General features: G+C 43.8%; 1 protein-coding gene across 1 annotated transcript in view; it reads right to left on the reverse strand.

The window, feature by feature from the left end:
- ZMYM2 (zinc finger MYM-type containing 2) overlaps positions 1–19,641 on the reverse strand; it is a 144,646-nt gene that overhangs the window by 104,104 nt on the left and 20,901 nt on the right. The window contains exons 2-3 of the mRNA XM_040339328.1: positions 3,811–4,650; positions 1,965–2,250 (exon numbers count right to left, since the gene is read on the reverse strand). Coding sequence (XP_040195262.1) covers positions 1,965–2,250; positions 3,811–4,573 — 1,049 coding nt within the window. The 5' untranslated portion in view covers positions 4,574–4,650. The remainder of the gene's footprint in view (positions 1–1,964; positions 2,251–3,810; positions 4,651–19,641) is intronic.

Below are 19,641 nucleotides of genomic sequence, written 5' to 3' on the forward strand. Positions count from 1 at the left end.
CACGGCCCCTGGGAGGAGCTGCACTGAGGAAAGTGTTGTTAAGAGGCTGCTGTGTCCGTCCATGAACGGAAGAGAAATAGGATTTTTGTACTCACCGTAAAATCCATTTTCATGGATGGACACAGCAGCATCTTGACTTAAGGGTATTATCCTCCTGTTAGGAGATTGACTAAACACATCACACAGTACAGTACCTCCCAGGGGGCGGCCCCCCTGGGTACTTCCCGTTTTCCCTGCATCTTGCAGCTCAGTTCGTAGAAGAGCAGTACAAACAAAGAAGGAGGGGTGGGTGCTGTGTTCGTCCATGAACTCAGAGAAATGGATTTTACAGGGAGTACAAAAATCCTATTTTCTCTTCCGTTCATGGACAGACAGCAGCATCTTGACATTAGGGACGTCCCCAAGCAGTGTCAAAAAAAACGAGGGGTGGGAAAAACACAGCAAATAAACTTCACCCCAAACAAAACAGAGCTCCTCAACGGAGGAGGTGCAACCTTAAACAGCTGCCTGCAAAACCTTGCGGCCGAAGGAGGCATCTGAAGATGCATTCACATCAACCTTGTAAAACTTTGAGAAAGTGTGGACTGACGACCAGGTGAAACAGACGACACACCTGTGAAACAGACGCTTGATGGGGGAAAGCCCAAAAGGCACCAATTGCCCTGATCGAGGATCCAGCCTGTCACCCAGTCGGCAGTTGATTGTAGATCTCAGGATCAAAAAATGCAGAAAAAAGCAAAAGAAAAAAAAAAAAACCCCAGGCCACATGGGCCCACAGGGAGCCATGTCATTCTCCTGTGCTAGGCAGAACAAAACTGGGCTGCAAGATGCAGGGAGAAGGGGCAGTACCCAGGGGTAACGCCCCCTGGGAGGTACTGTACTATGTGATGTGTTAACACTTAACATGCTGTTTTCTGCCTAGTCAATCTCCTAACAGGAGTATAATACCCCAAGGTCAAGATGCTGCTGTGTCCGTCCATGAACGGGAGAGAGAGAAAAAAAAAAAGCAGAGCTACCCATTACACATATGAGCGAATGGTTCTGGATGCGATCAATCTGCCCAGTGAGGAGGGAAAGAAGGAAGGGAACCGCTGCTCTTGTGCACAACGCTGGATTCAGATCGGGCTCAGGTAAGTATGGGGGAAGGAGGGAAGATTGGCGGGACTAAAGGCGATACTGCAGCACAAACATTTTTTTCCCTAAAGGGCAGAAGCATAACCACATACAGCGGTAGCTTGTTGAATCTGGAGGCTAGGATGTTCACACCCATAAATCGCCCATGTTTGGTATAGAATCTGGTTTGCTTCTTTCAGCCTGACTTTTCATAGCCCCTTGATGGTTTATCTATGCCACATTGGTGGCAATGTCTGACTGCACAGGGTGTCCCTTCAGAAGAGAGGTCCAGTGCTGCAAGAACAAGGGGTCAGCTAAGGGTAAATCTTTCTGAATTCAACCAATAATTGTGTAGCCTTTGAACATTAATGTGTTACCTAAATACCAGTAAAGATAAAAACATTTTTATACCGACTTCCTGTAATACCTGCACATCGGCACTGGAAGAGGTAGGCTCAACACTCTGGCCAGTTAGACTGACAGTGTACACCAGTAGAGCCTAACACTAAAGAACTTTACAGGTGGCTACTGGAAGTATTAAAGATCTATATAGGAAGGACCATTGTTCAACTGCAAAAAATATGCATCCTCATCTCAGCTGACCATTTGAAAAAACAAAATTACATAAACAGATCATTTTCAAATCTACAGATTACTCAGCTAGAATGCATCTACATTGGTTGCATACGGTCTATGAACACACAATACAAACAAGTCTTCTATAATAACAAGTAACCAAATCCTGCTAGGAACAATTTATGGCTAGGCATATCCTAATGCATACTCATTCTTTAACTATGCTACACAAGTTTAACACATGCCCTGGTTACCAGTAAAAAAATACAGCTTACTTTTTACACATGGTGCAGAGCTTCTTTGGAGCTGGCTTCTGTGAAAAAGATGATAAACAAGAAGTGGAACAGAACAAGTGAGTGGATCCTTTGCGCTGATATGCGGTCTGCCCTTTTTGAAGTGGCTTCTTGCAGTTTGCACATGTCACCTTTACAGCTTTCGAAGGCTGTTGTGTTGGTGGAGGCTGCTGTAAAACCTGTTTTGGAAGGGTGGCTACCGGCGATATGATTTCCACACCTGACTGCTGATTTCGTGGAAACGAAGCAGACTGGGATAGCCAGGCATCTATAAAAAGGAAAAAGTTTAAAGTTTAGAAAAGCACAAATTACACTTTAAAAGCGGGAGGTCCCAAGAAAAAAAAAATATATATTAAAAGCCATCAGCTACAAATACTGCAGCTGCTGACTTTTAATAAATGGACACTTACTTGTCCAGGGTGCCCACGATGTTGGCAGCCGAAGCCGAGCAATCACTCGTCTCTCAGCTGCCCCCGCCGACATTCTCGGTGAGGGAATCAGTAAGGCTCCTTTCACACTGAGGCGGGAGGTGTGGTGGCGGTAAAGCGGCTTTACTGCTAATTTCGCTAGCGGACGAAAAAGGGTTAGAAACCACCGCAAAGCGCCTCTGCAGATGTGCTTTGCCGGCGGTATAGCCGCGGTGTCCCATTGCTTTCAATGGGCAGAAGCTGTGGAGGAGCGGTATACACACCGCTCCAAAGATGCGGCTAGCAGGACTTTTTTTCGTCCTGCCAGCGCACCGCTCCAGTGTGAAAGACTTTGGGCTTTCACACTGGAGAAACAGCAGCCGCTGTTTCAGGTCAACTTGCAGGCGCTATTTTTAGCGCAATAGCGTCTGCTAATAGCGTCCAAACCTCCCTAGTGTGAAATGGGTCGAAGTGAAGGGTTGCGGCTTCACTGCCCGGTTCCCTACTGCGCATGCACGCAGCACGTCCTCACTGGTCCCCGCCGTCTCCTGGTACCAGTGTGTTTCACAGAAGACAGCGGGTGCCAAATGTGACACCGGAGGGGGGGAGGATTTCCGAAAAGCGGAGGTTCACTTTTTGTGTGATCCTCCGCTTTAAGAAATAAACCTGACCATACACGGTCTTCCTGCAATGAAATACTGAGTCAGCCCTGTCCAGTTCATCCCTTAGAATACAAAACACCATCCTTTAGGTTATCGAAATGAGAAGAGTAGAAGGTATTCTGCAGTCCACTGCCAAAAAGTTATATAGCGGCAATATTTTAATGTAGAAAGAATATGTATACGATGTGGGACGGATTAATTATTTTCATATTACTGGGTTTAATAACACTTGAAGGGTCAGGACAACCAAGTAGTATATGCAGAATGAAAAGCAATGGAAGCCTCCATGCTTCTCTAAGGAAAGGTTTTTCAGGCAATTCTGATCAGCAGAATTACGACGGTTTTAATATGTCTTGGCAATCAATGATATTACCCAGAACAGATCTTCACACATGCCAACTGAAAAGATGTCACTGTAAAAATTCAAATTCATTCATAGTAAAATATATATATATATATATATATATATATATATATATATATATATATATATATATATATATATATATACACACACACACACACACACACACACATAGTATATTATATTTATTTTTATATATATATATATATATATATATATATATATATATATATATATATATATATATATATATATATATATATATATATATATATATATATATATATATATATATATATATATATATATATATATATATATATATTTATATATATTTATTTATTACACACACACACACACCTATATAGGCAGCCCAAATACCAGCTTTAACTTACCAGAAGTATGATGAGTTGTAGATTCACCATTTTGAAAAACATCACCACTAACATTAATTCGTCCTGGATTATAAGGTCCTGTTGTGGGCTTGTTTTGTGAGGCAAGAGGAGATGGATAGGTTTGGACATGAGCACCAAAACTAGCTCCTTGTAATCCATTAGGTACCTCTCCCATGCCAGGGTTTTGCAGTGAGGTCACATGAGTAATCATCAGATTCATATCTCTCCCCTCACTGCTCTGAACCTCACCTACAGAACCTAATCCGGAGTCTAACGTGGTGACATTTGCAATCTGTATTTCAGAGTCAGGCTCAGTAGTAATACCAGAACTCATCATCCCAGTACTCGGTTTGTTTCTTGGGAAACTAGATGCCGATGGAAAATCCGCAATAGGTCTGTTAGAGTCCATAAGCCTGGGTGGGTTGAAACTGGAAGCATTTTTGGCTGGTGCACGGCTGGGCTCCGGTTCTTCCTCATCATCAATGATGATCGTCTCACTTATAATTATCTTGCCAGAATCCACATCTTTACCGGAAGAGTGTGAAGAGTGTGATTTTAGATCTGCCCTGTGATTTTCATTTAGTGATGGAGGAAATCCTGTACTTCTTGATGCAGGAGGTGGGGCAGAGTGAGGAACCCGAACAGGTTCAATGAAAACAACATCATCATCATCGTCAACTATAACCGCAGGTGCACTCTGGAAGGCCTTTGCCGGCGATGGACCACCAAACGCATTGCCCACATTTTTCAGTCCTGTAGCCATGGCATTAGAAATCCAGAAACCGTTTGTCAATCAACCCTATTTAAAAAGGGCAAAAGGTACATCCCAGATAAACGAACCTGTCAGACAGAAGGGGGGGGGGGGGGGGGAATAAAATAAAAATGTATATCAAACATATGTTAAAAGCAAAAACAGAGTTCAAATATAAAATGACATTTAAAAGGAAAACAAGAAACAGACTTCAACATTGATTGCTGAACAGTGACAAGACTAAGGGCTCATTCACACGAAGTCCTTTGAGCTGTGCTAATCTGAAAAGATCAACGCAGGTCCTACAAAAGGGCACATAGAAAAAGATTGTTTTTTGTGTGCCATGTTCCCACAATAAAGCGCAATTAAAGTGGGATGTGGTCTATTGTACATACTGTGCAGTTTTCTTTCCTTATTACAACATTTGACGTTTTATACCTTAAAAAAAGATGGCCAGTGCTTTGTTTAAAGCGGAGTTCCACACAATTTGTGCATGTGTAATCAATCTCATGGCCATCCAGAATACTTTTAGTATTGGCATTACTATTTTTTTATTATTACAAGTAAATACCTTTATTTGGTTTTCCTGCAGCACCCCCGGCTGCGGCCCCCTAGGCGATGTCGTCACTAGGCGATTTGCAAGGACTCCTGGGATACCTGCATCATCTATGCCAGGAATCCACATCTATGCCAGGAATCCATGCGAATCACCTAGTGACCAAATCTTGCGTAATTTCCAGAACGGAAATGATAACGGGTAGAGTTAGGCGCCATTTTTAACCACTTCACACCCCTGCATATTGTCATACGACGTCCACAGGAGGGATCTCCCATCCTGGGCAGGTGTCATATGACATCCTGGGCTTTCTCTGCCATCTAGGCGGCACGCGCTCACACACACCCACTGCATTGCTTGGGAACCAGTTTGCGTGCCCGGCGGCCGCTATGTCCACCAGGCACCCGCGTTTGCCGGTAACACAGCAGGACCATGGATCTGTGTATGTAAACACACAGATCCACGTCCTATCAGAGGAGAGGAGACCGATGTGTGTTCCCAGTAAAGAGGAACATAGATCGGTCTCCTCCCCTTGTGAGTCCCAGCCCCCTACAGTAAGAATCACTGCCTAGGATACACATTTAACCCCTTGATCGACCCCTAGCGTTAACCCCTTCCCTGCCAGTCACATTTATACAGTAATCCGTGCATTTTTATAGCACCGATCGCTGTAAAAACGCCAAGGGTCCCAAAAAAGCGTCAAAAGTGTCTGATCTGCCCCGCAGCAATGTCAGATTCGCAATAAAAAAAAAAAAAATTGAAAATCGCAGATCGCTGCCGTTACTAGTAAATAAAATAAAAAATGATAAAAATGTCATAAATCTACCCCCTATTTCGTAGACGCTATAACTTTTGCACAAAACCAATCAATATACGCTTATTGCATATATATTTTTTTTACCAAAAATATGTAGAAGAATATATATCGCCCTAAACTGGGGGGGTCATCAAAATTTCATTTGTGTACAGTGTTGCATGACCACGCTATTGTCATTCAAAGTGCGACAGCGCTGAAAACAAAAAATTGGCCTGGACAGGAAGGGGGTGTAAATGCCCTGTATTGAAGTGGTTAAAGACCTGCATCTGCCGGGAGGAAGTAGAGCCATCTCTGCTTGGGACCAGCCTCTTCTCACGTCCTCTGACTGGTTGCTATAGCAACGTGGCTTGAACTTCCGGCGATGCCACCATTGCTATAACAACCTGTCAGGAAGAGAGTGCGCTGTGCAGTGGCATATAGTCTGTGCCATGCGCAACACAAAAAAGGCAGTGGAAGCTGACTAAAGACTTGATGTAAAAGGGAAGATTAGAGTTTCTAGATCACTGAGCCAATTTCATTGGGGTACAGCCTTAAAGGAGATGTTTAATTTTTTTTTTCCTGTGTATGTAAACACAAATCCACAACCTGTCAGGGGAGAGGAGACAGATTGTGTGTTCCTAGTATACTAGGAACCCATGATTTGTCTCCTACCCCAGTTAGTCCCATCCCCTCCCCCCCCCCCCACACACACACACAGTGAGGGAACACATGCAACCTCATGATTGCCCCCTAGTGTTAACCCCTTCCCTGCCAGTGACATTTATGCAGTAATCAGTGGCTATTTATAGCTCTGATCGCTGTATAAATGTCAATGGCTTGGAAAAAAAAAAGTGTCTGATCTGTCCTGATAAAAATCGCAGATCGCCGCCATTACTAGTATGATTTTTTTTTAAATGACAAATCAATGACCTATTTTGTAGGCGCTATAACTTTTGTGCAAACCAATAAATATACGCTTCATTGTGTTTTTTTTACCAAAAACATGTAGATTACATATCAGCCTAAACTAAGGAAATGGTTATTTTATTTTTTAAATTTGGGATATTATAGCAAAAGTAAAAAATTTAGTTTTTTTCCCCAAATTTGTCTTTTTTGTGTTTATAACAAAAAAAAAATGCAGAGGTGATCAAATACCACGAAAAGAAAACTATAGAAAACGAGAAAAAAATATTTATTTGGATATAGTGTTGCATGACCGTGCAATTGTCATTCAAATTGTGACAGGCAGGGGGGGGGGGTGAGAGGACACAGGAGCAGAGGAGACAGATAGCTGGCTGCGAATGACGGAAGCACATAAACTGACCACGGTGTCAGGGCTCAGCAGCCATGACATACCGTGGTCAGTTTACAGGGGGGGGGGGTATAGCCAGGCAGTATCGGCCAGGTGTTTTAGGTGTTACAGGGGGCCAAGTGACACAGCACAAGCACTGTGCTACAGCATACTTTAAGGGAAGGGAACAGGATCTGTTTTTTGGGGGGGGGGGGGGGGGTGGATAACAAAATGCTTTAAAGACTAAGGCCCGGATTCACGTAGAGCGGCACATCTTTAGACCGGTGTAGCGCATCTTATATGCGCTACGCCGATGTAAATCAGTGAGGCAAGACCAGTATTCACAAAGCACTCGCTCCCAACGTTGCGCCGGCGTAAGCCAGCCTAATTCAAAGTAGGAAGGAAGTGGGCGTAAACCATTAAAATGAAGCTTGACCCAATGCAAATGAAGGGCCGAACGAACGGAGGAGCTGCAGAGTTCCACAGCAGAGACTGGAGTATCTGTACATAGGACAACAATAAGCCGTACGCTCCCATAGAGTTGGGCTTTATGGCAGAGTGGCCAAAAGGAAGCCATTACTTTCAGCAAAAAAACATAATGGCATGTTTTGAGTTTGTGAAAAGGCATGTGGGAGACTCCCAAAATGTATGGAGGAAAGTGCTCTGGTCTGATGAGACTAAAATGTGACTTTTTGGTTATCAAAGAAAACGCTATGTCTGGGGCAAACCAAACACATCACCCAAAGAACACCATCCCCAGTGAAACACGGTGGTGGCAGAATCATGCTGTGGGGATGTTTTTCAGCTGTTGGGACTGGGAAACTAGTCAGGAAAGATGGATGGTGCTAAATACAGGGATATTCTTGCGCAAAACCTGTACCACTCTGTGTGTGATTTGAGGCTAGGACGGAGGTTCACCTTCCAGCAGGACAATGACCCCAAACACACTGCTAAAGCAACACTTGAGTGGTTTAAGGGGAAACATGTAAATGTGTTGGAATGGCCTAGTCAAAGATCAGACCTCAATCCAACAGAAAAATTTGTGGTCAGTCAAGCTTCCTCCCTGCCTGACCTGAGACGCCATTTTCAGGATTTACAACTGGATCTCCCTCCATCCCAAGAGGCATCATCATACTCTTCCCACGCACGGTCGGTGCAGCCTCCCCGCAAACCATCGCAGACATCCCATCAAGGCTCCCAGGCCCTCCGTTCTCTCCAGGCTCAATGCTTTCAGGATATCCCCAATGGCTGAGGAACTGATCTTCCCTGAACTCTGTGTTTTCACCCCACTATGTGCCTGGGTTCCTTCTCAGGCCTCTTCTACATTGTAGCCTGCTTCTGCTACGCTCACTAAAGACGATTTCATCTCCCCACAGTCTCTAAGAGGCTCCCTGGAGCTGTATTGTTGGTATCAACCTTTTTATATACTTATTTTCATTTTTTTTTTTTTTTTTAAATGTTCAAGGTATAAACTCACCCCAAAAAAGGGTGAAAGTATTTAAATACCTAAAAAAACAGCGTATTAACATAGCATGTCTACAGGAAACTCACTTTTCCTCTGCCTCCAGCCCTAAGTATTTTGACGCCCAATACCCCCAGGTGTTCATGGCTAGTGGCCCGACCAAGCAGAGAGGAGTTCTGATAGCTTTCCGCAAGTCGGTGCCCTTTAATTGTATAACTCAGATAGCAGACCCTGCTCATGGGTACTATTCAAGATACAGACGTTACTGTAATGACCCATTATGTCCCCAATTATAACCCGGGACCCTTTTTATCTCATATCTACTCCCTATTGATGGCTCACCAAAAAGGAACATGCACCCACAGGGTAAAGATTACACCTACTACTCCCACCCACATCATTCGCACTCTAGAATTGATCACGTGATAATGCTCAGAAAACATCTCCCTTTAGTAGATTCAGTGTCTATTCTTGCAGCCCCATGGACGGACCATGATCCCCTTTTTGTGGTTTGCCGATCCCTAGTGTATACCCCCCAACATTCCCCATGGATCACAAATGATTCACCATTATCCCCTCACAACATTCAGGAGGATTTGTTAAAAACCTCTGTAGAATACTTTCGCTTCAACGCCGCTTCTGTCACCTCCCCGGTGACCCGGTGGGAGGCCTACAAGGCTGTGCTCAGGGGTCATATTATACAAATAGCCTCAAAAAGCAAAAAAAGAGCGCCAAAAACTGCAGGAAACATTGGAATCCCAGCTGGAACCCACTTCAATTGGACTTATGCCTCACTGATCAAGCAGAACGTGCACTGCGCTGGTCTCGCCAACATTGGTATTACTTTATTTTTATTACTTTACGTACCAGACATAATATACTAAACTAGTAACCCGATTTGCACCACCCTGTATTCAGCCCAAGACCGTTCAATCGAACAGGATAGGGTAGATTTTCTACAGCATATGTCGCTGCCCATCATGTCCGAGACGCAGAAAGACCTTATGGATTGCGACATTCAGGAATCGGAAGTTCGGCAATGTATCAAAGACTTGAAAATAGGGAAGAGGCCAGGTCCGGATGGCTTTACGGCACTTTACTATAGAAAGCTAGTGAATGTGTTAGCCTCTCCCTTGATAGCCATGTTTAATTCTGTTAACGATCGGAATTTTTCGCATGATCTTTTGACAGCTTATATAGTGATGTTGCCGTAACCAGACCGTGACCATTCCTCTTGGGCCAATTTCCGACCTATATCATTAACGTTGACATGAAGATACTCACAAAAATTTGGGCTAACCGATTGAATTTGTTTCTCTCCCCCGCTTAATTAAAAAGGACCAAGTAGATTTCGTGCCCCAGAGACAGGCAGGGGATGCCATTCGGAGAATTATTCAACTGCAGCATCTCGCCCACAACCGTTCCTTGGAAACTATGCTTTTGTCACTGGATGTGAACAAGGCCTTCGACACTTTATCTTGGCCATATCTCATGACGGTATTCCGCTACTATGGGTTTGGTACTTGGTTTCTGCGTTGGCTGGCAGCGCTGTACGATGCCCCTCAGGCTAAAAATATTACGGGTTTGAATCCCCCATCTTCCCTATCCAGAGGGGCATTCGGCAGGGCAGTCCGCTTTCACCTCTTGTTTGTCCTGGCTATGGAACCGCTAGCAGAGGCGATCCATTCGCATCCAGATATAAAGGGTATTGAAGTGGCGGGCTCTGCTCACAAGATCTCTGTTTCCAGACTGGACTATGCAAACGCCCTCTATCTCGGACTCCCCAAATACCAAATCGCTCGTCTGCAAGTCGTTGAAAATACGGCCGCTCGACTAGTGACTGGCAAAAAAACATGGGAATCAATCTCACCTTCACTGAGATCCCTTCATTGGCTGCCAGTAAAAGATAGAATCACTTTCAAGGCACTCTGTCTAATGCATAAGTGCATTCATGGAAACGCCCCCCAATACCTATGCAAAAAAATAAAAGCTCACAACCCCAATCGTATTCTACAATCCACCAATCAAAACCTTGTCCAGATACCCAAAGCCAGATACAAGTCCAAGGGAGATTGAAAGTTTGCAGTCCAGGGACCACGACTGTGGAACGCTCTGCCTACCACCACTCGATTGGAGTCGGACCACTTGGCCTTCAGGAGAAAGATTAAAACCCATCTCTTCTGAGGCCAAGGGGTTTCACTCACAGAATGGATACAGCGCCCAGAGGCGATTCAGTTCGCATGTGTTGCGCTATATAAGTTTTTCACTCACTCACTCAGATGGCATTCTATTGTCAATGACATCACCCAGAATCTCATTACCTAACCTGCTCTCCCTTTTGAAGACCTTTGCGTCTCTCTTGGGTCTACATGTTAACCCTACTAAATCTAAGGCAATGTCTGTAAACCTCTCCCCTTAGAATTGACCTCTTTAAAAGAAAACTTCCCGTTTCAATGGCTCCCCTCGCTGCCCTACTTAGGCATACGCCTTACTCCTAAATATAAGGGGTTATATCAGGCCAATTTTTCTCCTCTCTTTAGGAAGCTTACTGACATGCTATCCTCCTGGTCCCACCTTCTGCTCTCCTGGTTTGGCAGGATTTCTGCGGTGCGCATGACCTACCTTCCAAAATTGTTGTATTCCCCCCCCCGCCCCCCTGAGTACTGCATCAACATCAACGCAAACTTTTGCTTTTTTTTAAAGCGGAGTTCCGGACACAATTTCACTTTTTAAATATAAATACCCCTGTAATACACAAGCTTAATGTATTCTAGTAAAGTTAGTCTGTAAACTAAGGTCCGTTTTGTTAGGTTGTTACAGCATTTAGACACTTTATAAAATAGAAATTGACTGGGGCCATCTTAAGTGTGGGCATCATGAAGCCAGACTGTATGACTTCCTGGATTTCAGCCTTGCAGATCTCGCACATGCTCAGTGCTGCACAAGCAATGTAATAGGTTTCAGATCAGGTTTCAGCACCTGTACTGTCCAAGTCACATGATTCTTTGAGACTGGGGAGTGCACAGACTCCTGGAAAGTTACACCCACTACATTCCCAGGAGTCTGTGCGGTGTAGGTTAAGCACCTAGGTGCAGGAAGAGGGAAGATTAACTATTCTGCCTAGCAACAACACTTTAAAGGCATCTAAAAAAAAAAAAAATCTTAAGGGACTGACATTTTTTTAAAACTACTGATGTAATGTTATATTTATGGGTGGAACTCCACTTTAATTCAGGGTCGAGTGGGACCCCAAATAAATTGACCTTATGCGCTTGGCGGATCAATGAGGGTCACTCTGGACCTGGTCGACTCACACCCTATACCAATTTCCTCTGTACCCTGACCAACCCCCCCCCCCCCCCCCAGAAAACGCCCACACAGGTTTGGGCCATGTATGGCTCACACTCTGCGCCAATGGCACTCTGTCAAATATTCGGCTGGACTATTGTGCCCCCAACCTACCTCTACTGCGCCTTACTTATTGCCCATTATTTCCCCCCAGCTGGGAGAACCCTAAACAATTCTTGTGGTGGACGGAGAATGGATTCACTGATGTCCATTCTCTGTTCGCCCCCACGAGAATAGTCACATTTGAAATGCTTAGATCTTCCTATGATGTACCCCTTCGTGGAAGATTATAGCTACCTCCAACTTTTCCTTCAACAGCTCATGAGGACCCAATCTACCCCATACACCTCACTCCCCGGGAGTAATATCCTTACTTTACTCCTCAATCATTTCCATTAGGAAACCCCCAGTGAGCTCATATCATCTCCAATGGGAAAAGGACCTGGGTAAACAGTTGGATCCGGAGGACTGGCAGATCATGACAATAGCCCTTACAAAGAGCTCAAGAAATGTTCTTATTCTAGGGAATGCATACAAGGTGTTCTATAGATGGTACTACACGCCTGCTAGGCTAGCTCGTTTTATCCCCTCCTACTCTCATGGTTTCCGGGGCTGTTCACTGGAAGGTACGATGGCCCACATTTGGTGGACGTGTCCAAAAGTATGTCGATTGTGGGTCAGGGTCTACACCATTCTGCGTAATATGCTCCATTTGAACCTTAAAAGAGACCCCTAGGAAAGCACTTCTATGCAAACCTATCCTTGAACTCCTCCGCCCAGAACGCCAATTAGCCCAACACCTTTTCAATGCAACCAAGCTGACCATTGTGAGGGCTTGGAAAACCCCTGCACTTAGCTTTGATACAGTGAAAAAATCGTATGAACGATATTATGATTAATGAAAAACTGATGTCCCTTGCTTCTGACAAGCACAATAAATTTCTCAGGGTTTGGCAACCCTGGATATCCTACGATCATCCCTCCAGGTTCAACAACCAACTTCTATAAGCCTAAAGGCCTCTAAATGCACCCCCCCCCCCCCCCGTGTACTCTTCCCTTTCTTCCCCCTCCTCTTCCTCCCTCTTTTTCCTTTCTCTCTCATGCTCCCCCCCCCCCTTTCCTCTGCAGTTTACTCATTATATTTTCCTGAGTATTCTTCTCGTGACTCCTGATATCAAGGAGTCGGCCTAATAATGAATAACGATGGTTGCAGTGATATGGAATAAACCAAATAAAAGTCTGAACGATGGGGGAAAAATCGTAACAAAGAACTTTACATTATTTTGTTTATCTTTTGATTTTTATTCCACATTCAATATACAGTTGATACTAGAATGTATGCACCCCTTTATGTTGCCTTTTCTCTTGTTATTATTTTCTTTACATTTGTGCCCATCAATCAACATAATTTGGGACATTGATTGCCTTTTATTGTGGCGCACCGCTACTGTTGTTTCCCCTTCTTATTTTCTTATTATTCTAACAAATTTTACACTGTGGATACAGCATCTCTTTGTTGGTATCCTTTTCTCCATTTTATGTCTGATGTAACCATCATATTGTTGTACTTATTTGTTGTATTTACTTTTCTCTAAATAAACCTTTGTAAAATAAAATAAAAAATTTTAGTTAGACTTAAAGATTGCTATTCACAAGCGCAAACCATCCAACTTGAAGAAGCTGGAGCAGTTTTGCAAGGAGGAATGGGCAAAAATCCCAGTGGTAAGATGTGGCAAGCTCATAGAGACTTATCCAAAGTTACTTGTAGCTGCGAGATAGAGCTGCACGATTCTGGCCAAAATGAGAATCACAATTTTTTTGCTTAGAATGAAGATCACGATTCTCACGGCGTAAAATCTTTTACATTTATACAAAAAAAAAATGGGCTAACTTTACTGGCTATTTTTTTTTTTAATTCATTAAAGTAATTTTTCCCAAAAAAATTGCATTTAAAAAGACTGCTGCGCAAATACAGTGCAACATAAAATATTGCAACAACCACCATTTTATTCTCTAGGGCAGGGGTGCCCAATCTTTTGTAGCCCGAGGGCCAGTTAAGCGACTTGGTAACTGGTCACGGGCCACAATAAACAGAGCAGGCAGATGGCAGGTCCATGTTTGCTCTGCATATGCAGAGCGGACACAGACACAGCCCACTATTCTCTTTTTTAGCGGATCGGATTGGAGGTAGGACACAAGTCGGTTTACATTTACCACTCCTTAGAGGTGAATGGAGGGTACAATTGGGTCGGATTGACTGTGTAAAAGGGGCCCAAGGCTGCTTTTACACTGATGTGCTGTGATTTACCGACGCAGTGTACCTTTGGCTTTCCTATACTTTGCAATAGACTTCTATTATATTCTGCATGTTGGGTGCATTTTCAGAATGTGTATGGCAGGTAACCCGCAGGTGCGCTGCTCTGCATCTTTGGGTCAGTTTCAAAGCAGCCCAGTAACCACTGCAGAACACATATGCCCATATATACACTGTGATTTTAGTAATAAACTGACCTTTAATAACAGTATTTTATTCCATCCCAGAGCAGGAGGTCGTGGGCCACATCAGAGGGCTCCGCGGGCCACTGGTTGGGCACCCCTGATCTAGGATCTCTACTAAAAAAATATATAATGTTTGGGGGTTCCAAGTAATTTTCTAGCAAAAAAAATAATGATTTTAACTTGAAAAGAGCTGTCAGAAAAAGGTTTGGTGTTTAGGTGGTTAAACGTTCCCTAATTTACATACAGAAGTTTATTCCTTTGATGTGATACAATGTTTAGACTTCACTTTCCACTGATAAAGAATGTTTTCAAAACTTGGCAGGCTGCCCAGACTTGGCAGATTTCCCAGACTTTGACTTTTGGCTGAGAGCAGACAGGAAATTCTTTGCATAGCAAAGTGCAGAGAGAAAATTATTTTCATGTCAAAGATCATGAAACCCTGTGTCAAGAATCGCAACGGGAAAAAGATCGCGATAACGATTGACGATTAATCATGCAGCTCTACTGTGATAGCTGAAAAAGGTGGCTCTACAAAGTATTGGCTTTAGAGGGTGAATAGTTATGCACATTGAATTTTTCTTTTTTTATTGTGAAGAAAACAACAAACTATCTTAAAAGTTGTGGGCATGTTCTGTAAATTAAATGAAGCAAATCCTCAAACAATCCATGTTAATTTAAAGGGGTGGTTCCCCCGAAATTCATTTTTTTTTTTTTTAAATCCTTTCTCCCGCTTAGTACATGTACAATAATGTACTCACCCGTCCCAGGAATCTAGGCGCCAGCATTCTTAATTCATCAGAAAGTAAACTTTATAAAATACAGCAATGGACGTTTCCATCTTAGCTCCTGGCATTCTGAAGCCCTATGCTGGAAAGAAATAAACACACCCAGCCCCACTCAGACAGACCAGGAAGTGCCTGCTTCACAGACCATAAAGAAAGGTAAACAAACGTTTTAAAAATGTTTGTTTGGCGAACGGTTTTTAGGCTAACTATGCCCTTGTGTTTAAGGTTAAAGCGGGGGTTCACCCTATCAACCAAAAAAAAAAATTTTTTTTCTTTTACCTTAAAATCAGGCATTGTAGCGCGAGCTACAGTATGCCTGTCCCGAATTTTTTACCCCCGTACTCACCTTGTAGTCGTCCATCAAAGATACCGGGGAATGGGCGTGCCTATGGAGACGGAGGATGATTGACGGCCGGCTCTGGCGCGTCACGCTTCTCCGGAAATAGCCGAAATAGGCTTGGTCTTCACGACGCGTGCGCATAGCCTGTGCGCAGGCGCCGTGAAGAGCCGAGACCTACTCCGGCTGTCTTCGGGGAGAGTGACGTGCCAGGGCCGGCCGTCAATCATCCTCCCTCTCCATAGGCACGCCCATTCCCCGCGGGAGCCGAAATCTACGATGTCGGATTACAAGGTGAGTCCGGGGTTAAAAAAATCGGGACAGGCATACTGTAGCTCGCGCTACAATGCCTGTCTCGATGGTAAAATGTGTCGGGGGGGTGAACTACCGCTTTAAGTTGTTAGATAGGTGGAACCTCCACTTTAAGGTTTCTAGGCAACAAAACATGAAAAATGCCAGGGGGTATATACTTTTGCAAGGCACTGTATATGTAAGGGTTTACAACCAGTTTAAAGGAAAAACATGGATGCTGGGTTCAGATGTGTGAATTGGATGCGTATTTCTCCGCATCCAATTTGCATGACATGCAAGTGTGACCGGCTCTAAAAGGAGTCGGTTGACATACAATGCTGTGAAAAAGTATTTGCCCCCTTTCTGATTTTTTTTGCCAATTTGTCACACTTGAACTCAGATCAAACAAATGTTATCATTATACAAAGATAACGCAAATAAATACAAAATGCAGCATTAAATGATGGTTTAATTTATTAAGGCAAAAAAGCTGTCCAAACCTGCCTGGCTTTGTGTGAAAAAGTAATTGCCCCCTAAACCTAATAACTGGTTGTGCCACCCGGCAACAACTGCAATTAAACGTTTGTGATAACTGGAAATGAGTCTTTCACATTGCTGTGGAGCAATTTTGGCCCACTATTCTTTGCAGAATTGTTTTAATTCAGCCACATTGGAGGGTTTTCCAGCATGAACAGCCTGTGTAAGGTCATGATACATCTCAATTGGATTTAAGTCCCGACTTTCACTAGGCCACTCCAAAACCTAAATTTTGCTTTGTTTGAAACATTTGGAGATGGACTTGCTGTTGTGTTTCGGATCATTGCCCTGCTGCATAACCCAAGTGCACTAGAGGTCACAAACTGATGGCTGGACATTCTCCTTAAGGATTTTCTGATAGAGCTCAGAATTCATGGTTGAGCCCTGGTTCACACTGGGTACGATTTGGAACGATTTGAGATGCGATTTGACATGTCAAATCGCATCTCAAATCGGCGCCAATTGTCGGCAATGGCACTGTCCTAATCAGTGCGACGCCGCATCTGCGATTTCAAAAAGTAGTTCCTGTACTACTTTTTGAGATTTCGGGCCGCGATTTACATTAAATTGCGGCCGAAATCGTGGCAAAATCACGGCCGCGAAATCGCGCATTTGACCGCGATTTTGAATTCGCAGCAGTGTGAACCTAGGCTCAATCAATGATGGTGTTTTAGGTTTGTGGATCTCAGATGCAGTTTAGTTCCACTTTGAATGCATAGTTCACCTTTCAAATAAAAAAAAAAAAGCCAATGCAGGTAAGGGGCTCCTGTAGATGAAAGCCAACTGTGTAAGCTCTCAAATACTGAGCTTGGAGCTACTCCATCAAGGGAGACAAAGTGTATGTGAGGGGGTTGGAATCAGAATAGCACGTGCAAATGCAGAGGTGACCAGTAATAGCCAAGGAGTCTCCTAGCAACAAGGCAGCAGGGCATGAGTAGATCTCTGAACGTTTTTCAGCCAGGCTTCAAGAAGTACATATATGGCCTACACCTATAGCAAAGGTATTATTTAAAGCGGCAATCCATCCAAAAGGGAAGCTCTGCTTATTTGCCTCCTCCCCCTGGTTTTGACAGGTACCCGCTCCCACTTCCAGCTGACTTTGCCGCGGCAAACTTCGGCCCCCCTCTTTTCCCCGCCACTGGACCATTCGCAAAGTGCAGCGCGCTTCACGCATGCACAGTAGGGAGCTGGCTTTGAAGCTACAAGTCTTCACTGCCAGTTCCTCTTAGCCGAGATGGCAGGGGCAGCACCCGAGAGCCGATTGAAAAAAATGGCTCGGGTGAAGACACCACTGGATTAGTGGACAGACAAGCGTCCCAATATTAAAAGTCAGCAGCTACAGTATTTGTAGCTACTGACATATTTTTGGGTCAAAACTACACAATTTGTATTAATCTATAGGAGCCCCAACCTTCACAGGCGGTTTTATTGTTAAAGGGAAATTTCACCTTTACAGAAAAATCAGTATGGTGAACTTACACAGGTCCCTCTCCTCGCCACCCCCAGTCCCGCTAACCTGAACCGCGGCAATCTCAGGTTCTAAGCCCAGATATGTCCACGCCAGCAGTCCGGGGGTTAGAAATCCCCTGAGCTGAATGTTGGTTGACAGTGCAAGTTCACCTTACAGATTTTTCTGTGAAAAGGTGAACTTACACTTTAAGGCAAACCTTGCCTTTAAATCTTCAAACGTGCAAGCCTTGCTTGTGCTTCAAGTCAAGCTGCAGCTGGTTCTAATGAACCATTTCCTTCAGTAACACATGCAGCTGCTGCATGCGCTGTACAAACTGTATGCAACACTGGCTACATATAGTACACAGCACTGTGTTCTGTCAGAGGATGGGGACTTCCTGCCTCGCTCACAAAACAAAATTTATACAGGCTGCGCACTGCTCAGCCATTCGCAGAAAACTTTGTACTTTCTGAATGAATGCAAGGCTTTCTCTGATTGGCTGAGTTGATAATCAATACATTAATCACTCGTCTCTTCACCTCAGCCAATCAGTGAAATCTTGTATTCATTCATAGACTACAAAGCTTCCTTTGAATGGCTAAGAATGCACTTTTGTTCCAGGAGCAATACAGAAGTCCCCATGTCACTGCCAGAAGAACACAGCCCTGTATACTTGTATGTAGCAGAGTTCATGAAGCAAGTAGTTTGTATGGGCCAGCCTGGTTCACCAAAACTTGGAGTTTTCCACTATTTTATGTGAAGTTCCATTATGGCAGCTAGCATAAAGAATACATAGAAGCCCTAAAACTCATAAAACCAAAATTATAACTGCAATTCAACTGCAACGATAGCTACATAAACCCAACATCTAAGTCTTCACAGTACTTTAATGACAATGGTACAATTAAAATGGCTTCTTCTAACTACAAAAAGGTTCTTGCATGTCATTTAAATGAAAGGTTCTTCAGCTGTGTGATGTCAGAGCAGTGTTTTACAATTAGCCCCAGTACACACATTCCGCATTCCTGTGCGATTCACATGCAATCCAGTGTGGTGCAATTTGAGCCCATTCATTTTGGACAGGCTCAAATTGCACTGCACCAAAATACTGCATGTACTTTGTTTGGAAATGCACTGCAACCAGATAACATGGCGCTTTTATACAATGCGATCTGGTGCAGGCAAACACTGCATTTGAGACCTGCGCTTGGGGCGTCATTAACTTAGCATTTTCACCCAATGCAGATCGCAACTGCAGTGTGTTTTGAATGTGGTGTGGTAAATGAACATAGAGCACAAGTTTCCTGAACCACATTTAAGCGTGAACCTAGCCTTGATAGTACCACAGATGTTTTAAAGGATACGGGAACATTCACAAAACGCAGCGCGGCTTGCGCATTCACAGTGGGAGGCCACATGGAGTCACAATTGCCTTCTTTTAGTAAACATGCCAGGGACTGGCGAACAACCAGCCCATGGCAAAAACATCACTGGATCCCTGGACAGGCAAGTACCCTTTTATAAAGTCATCAGCTATAGTATTTGCAGCCTGAAGATCATCTTTAACCACTTAAGGACCGAGCCTCTTTTTGAGATTTGTTGTTTACAAGTTAAAAACAATTTTTTTTGCTAGAAAATTACTTAGAACCCCCAAACATTATAAAAAAAAATTCTAACACCCTAGCCACTTCAAAGCCCAGGCCAATTCTGCCCTTCTCTCCTACATGT

This window comes from Rana temporaria, chromosome 2, assembly GCF_905171775.1.
Source record: "Rana temporaria chromosome 2, aRanTem1.1, whole genome shotgun sequence".
Classification (NCBI taxonomy): Eukaryota; Metazoa; Chordata; class Amphibia; order Anura; family Ranidae; genus Rana; species Rana temporaria.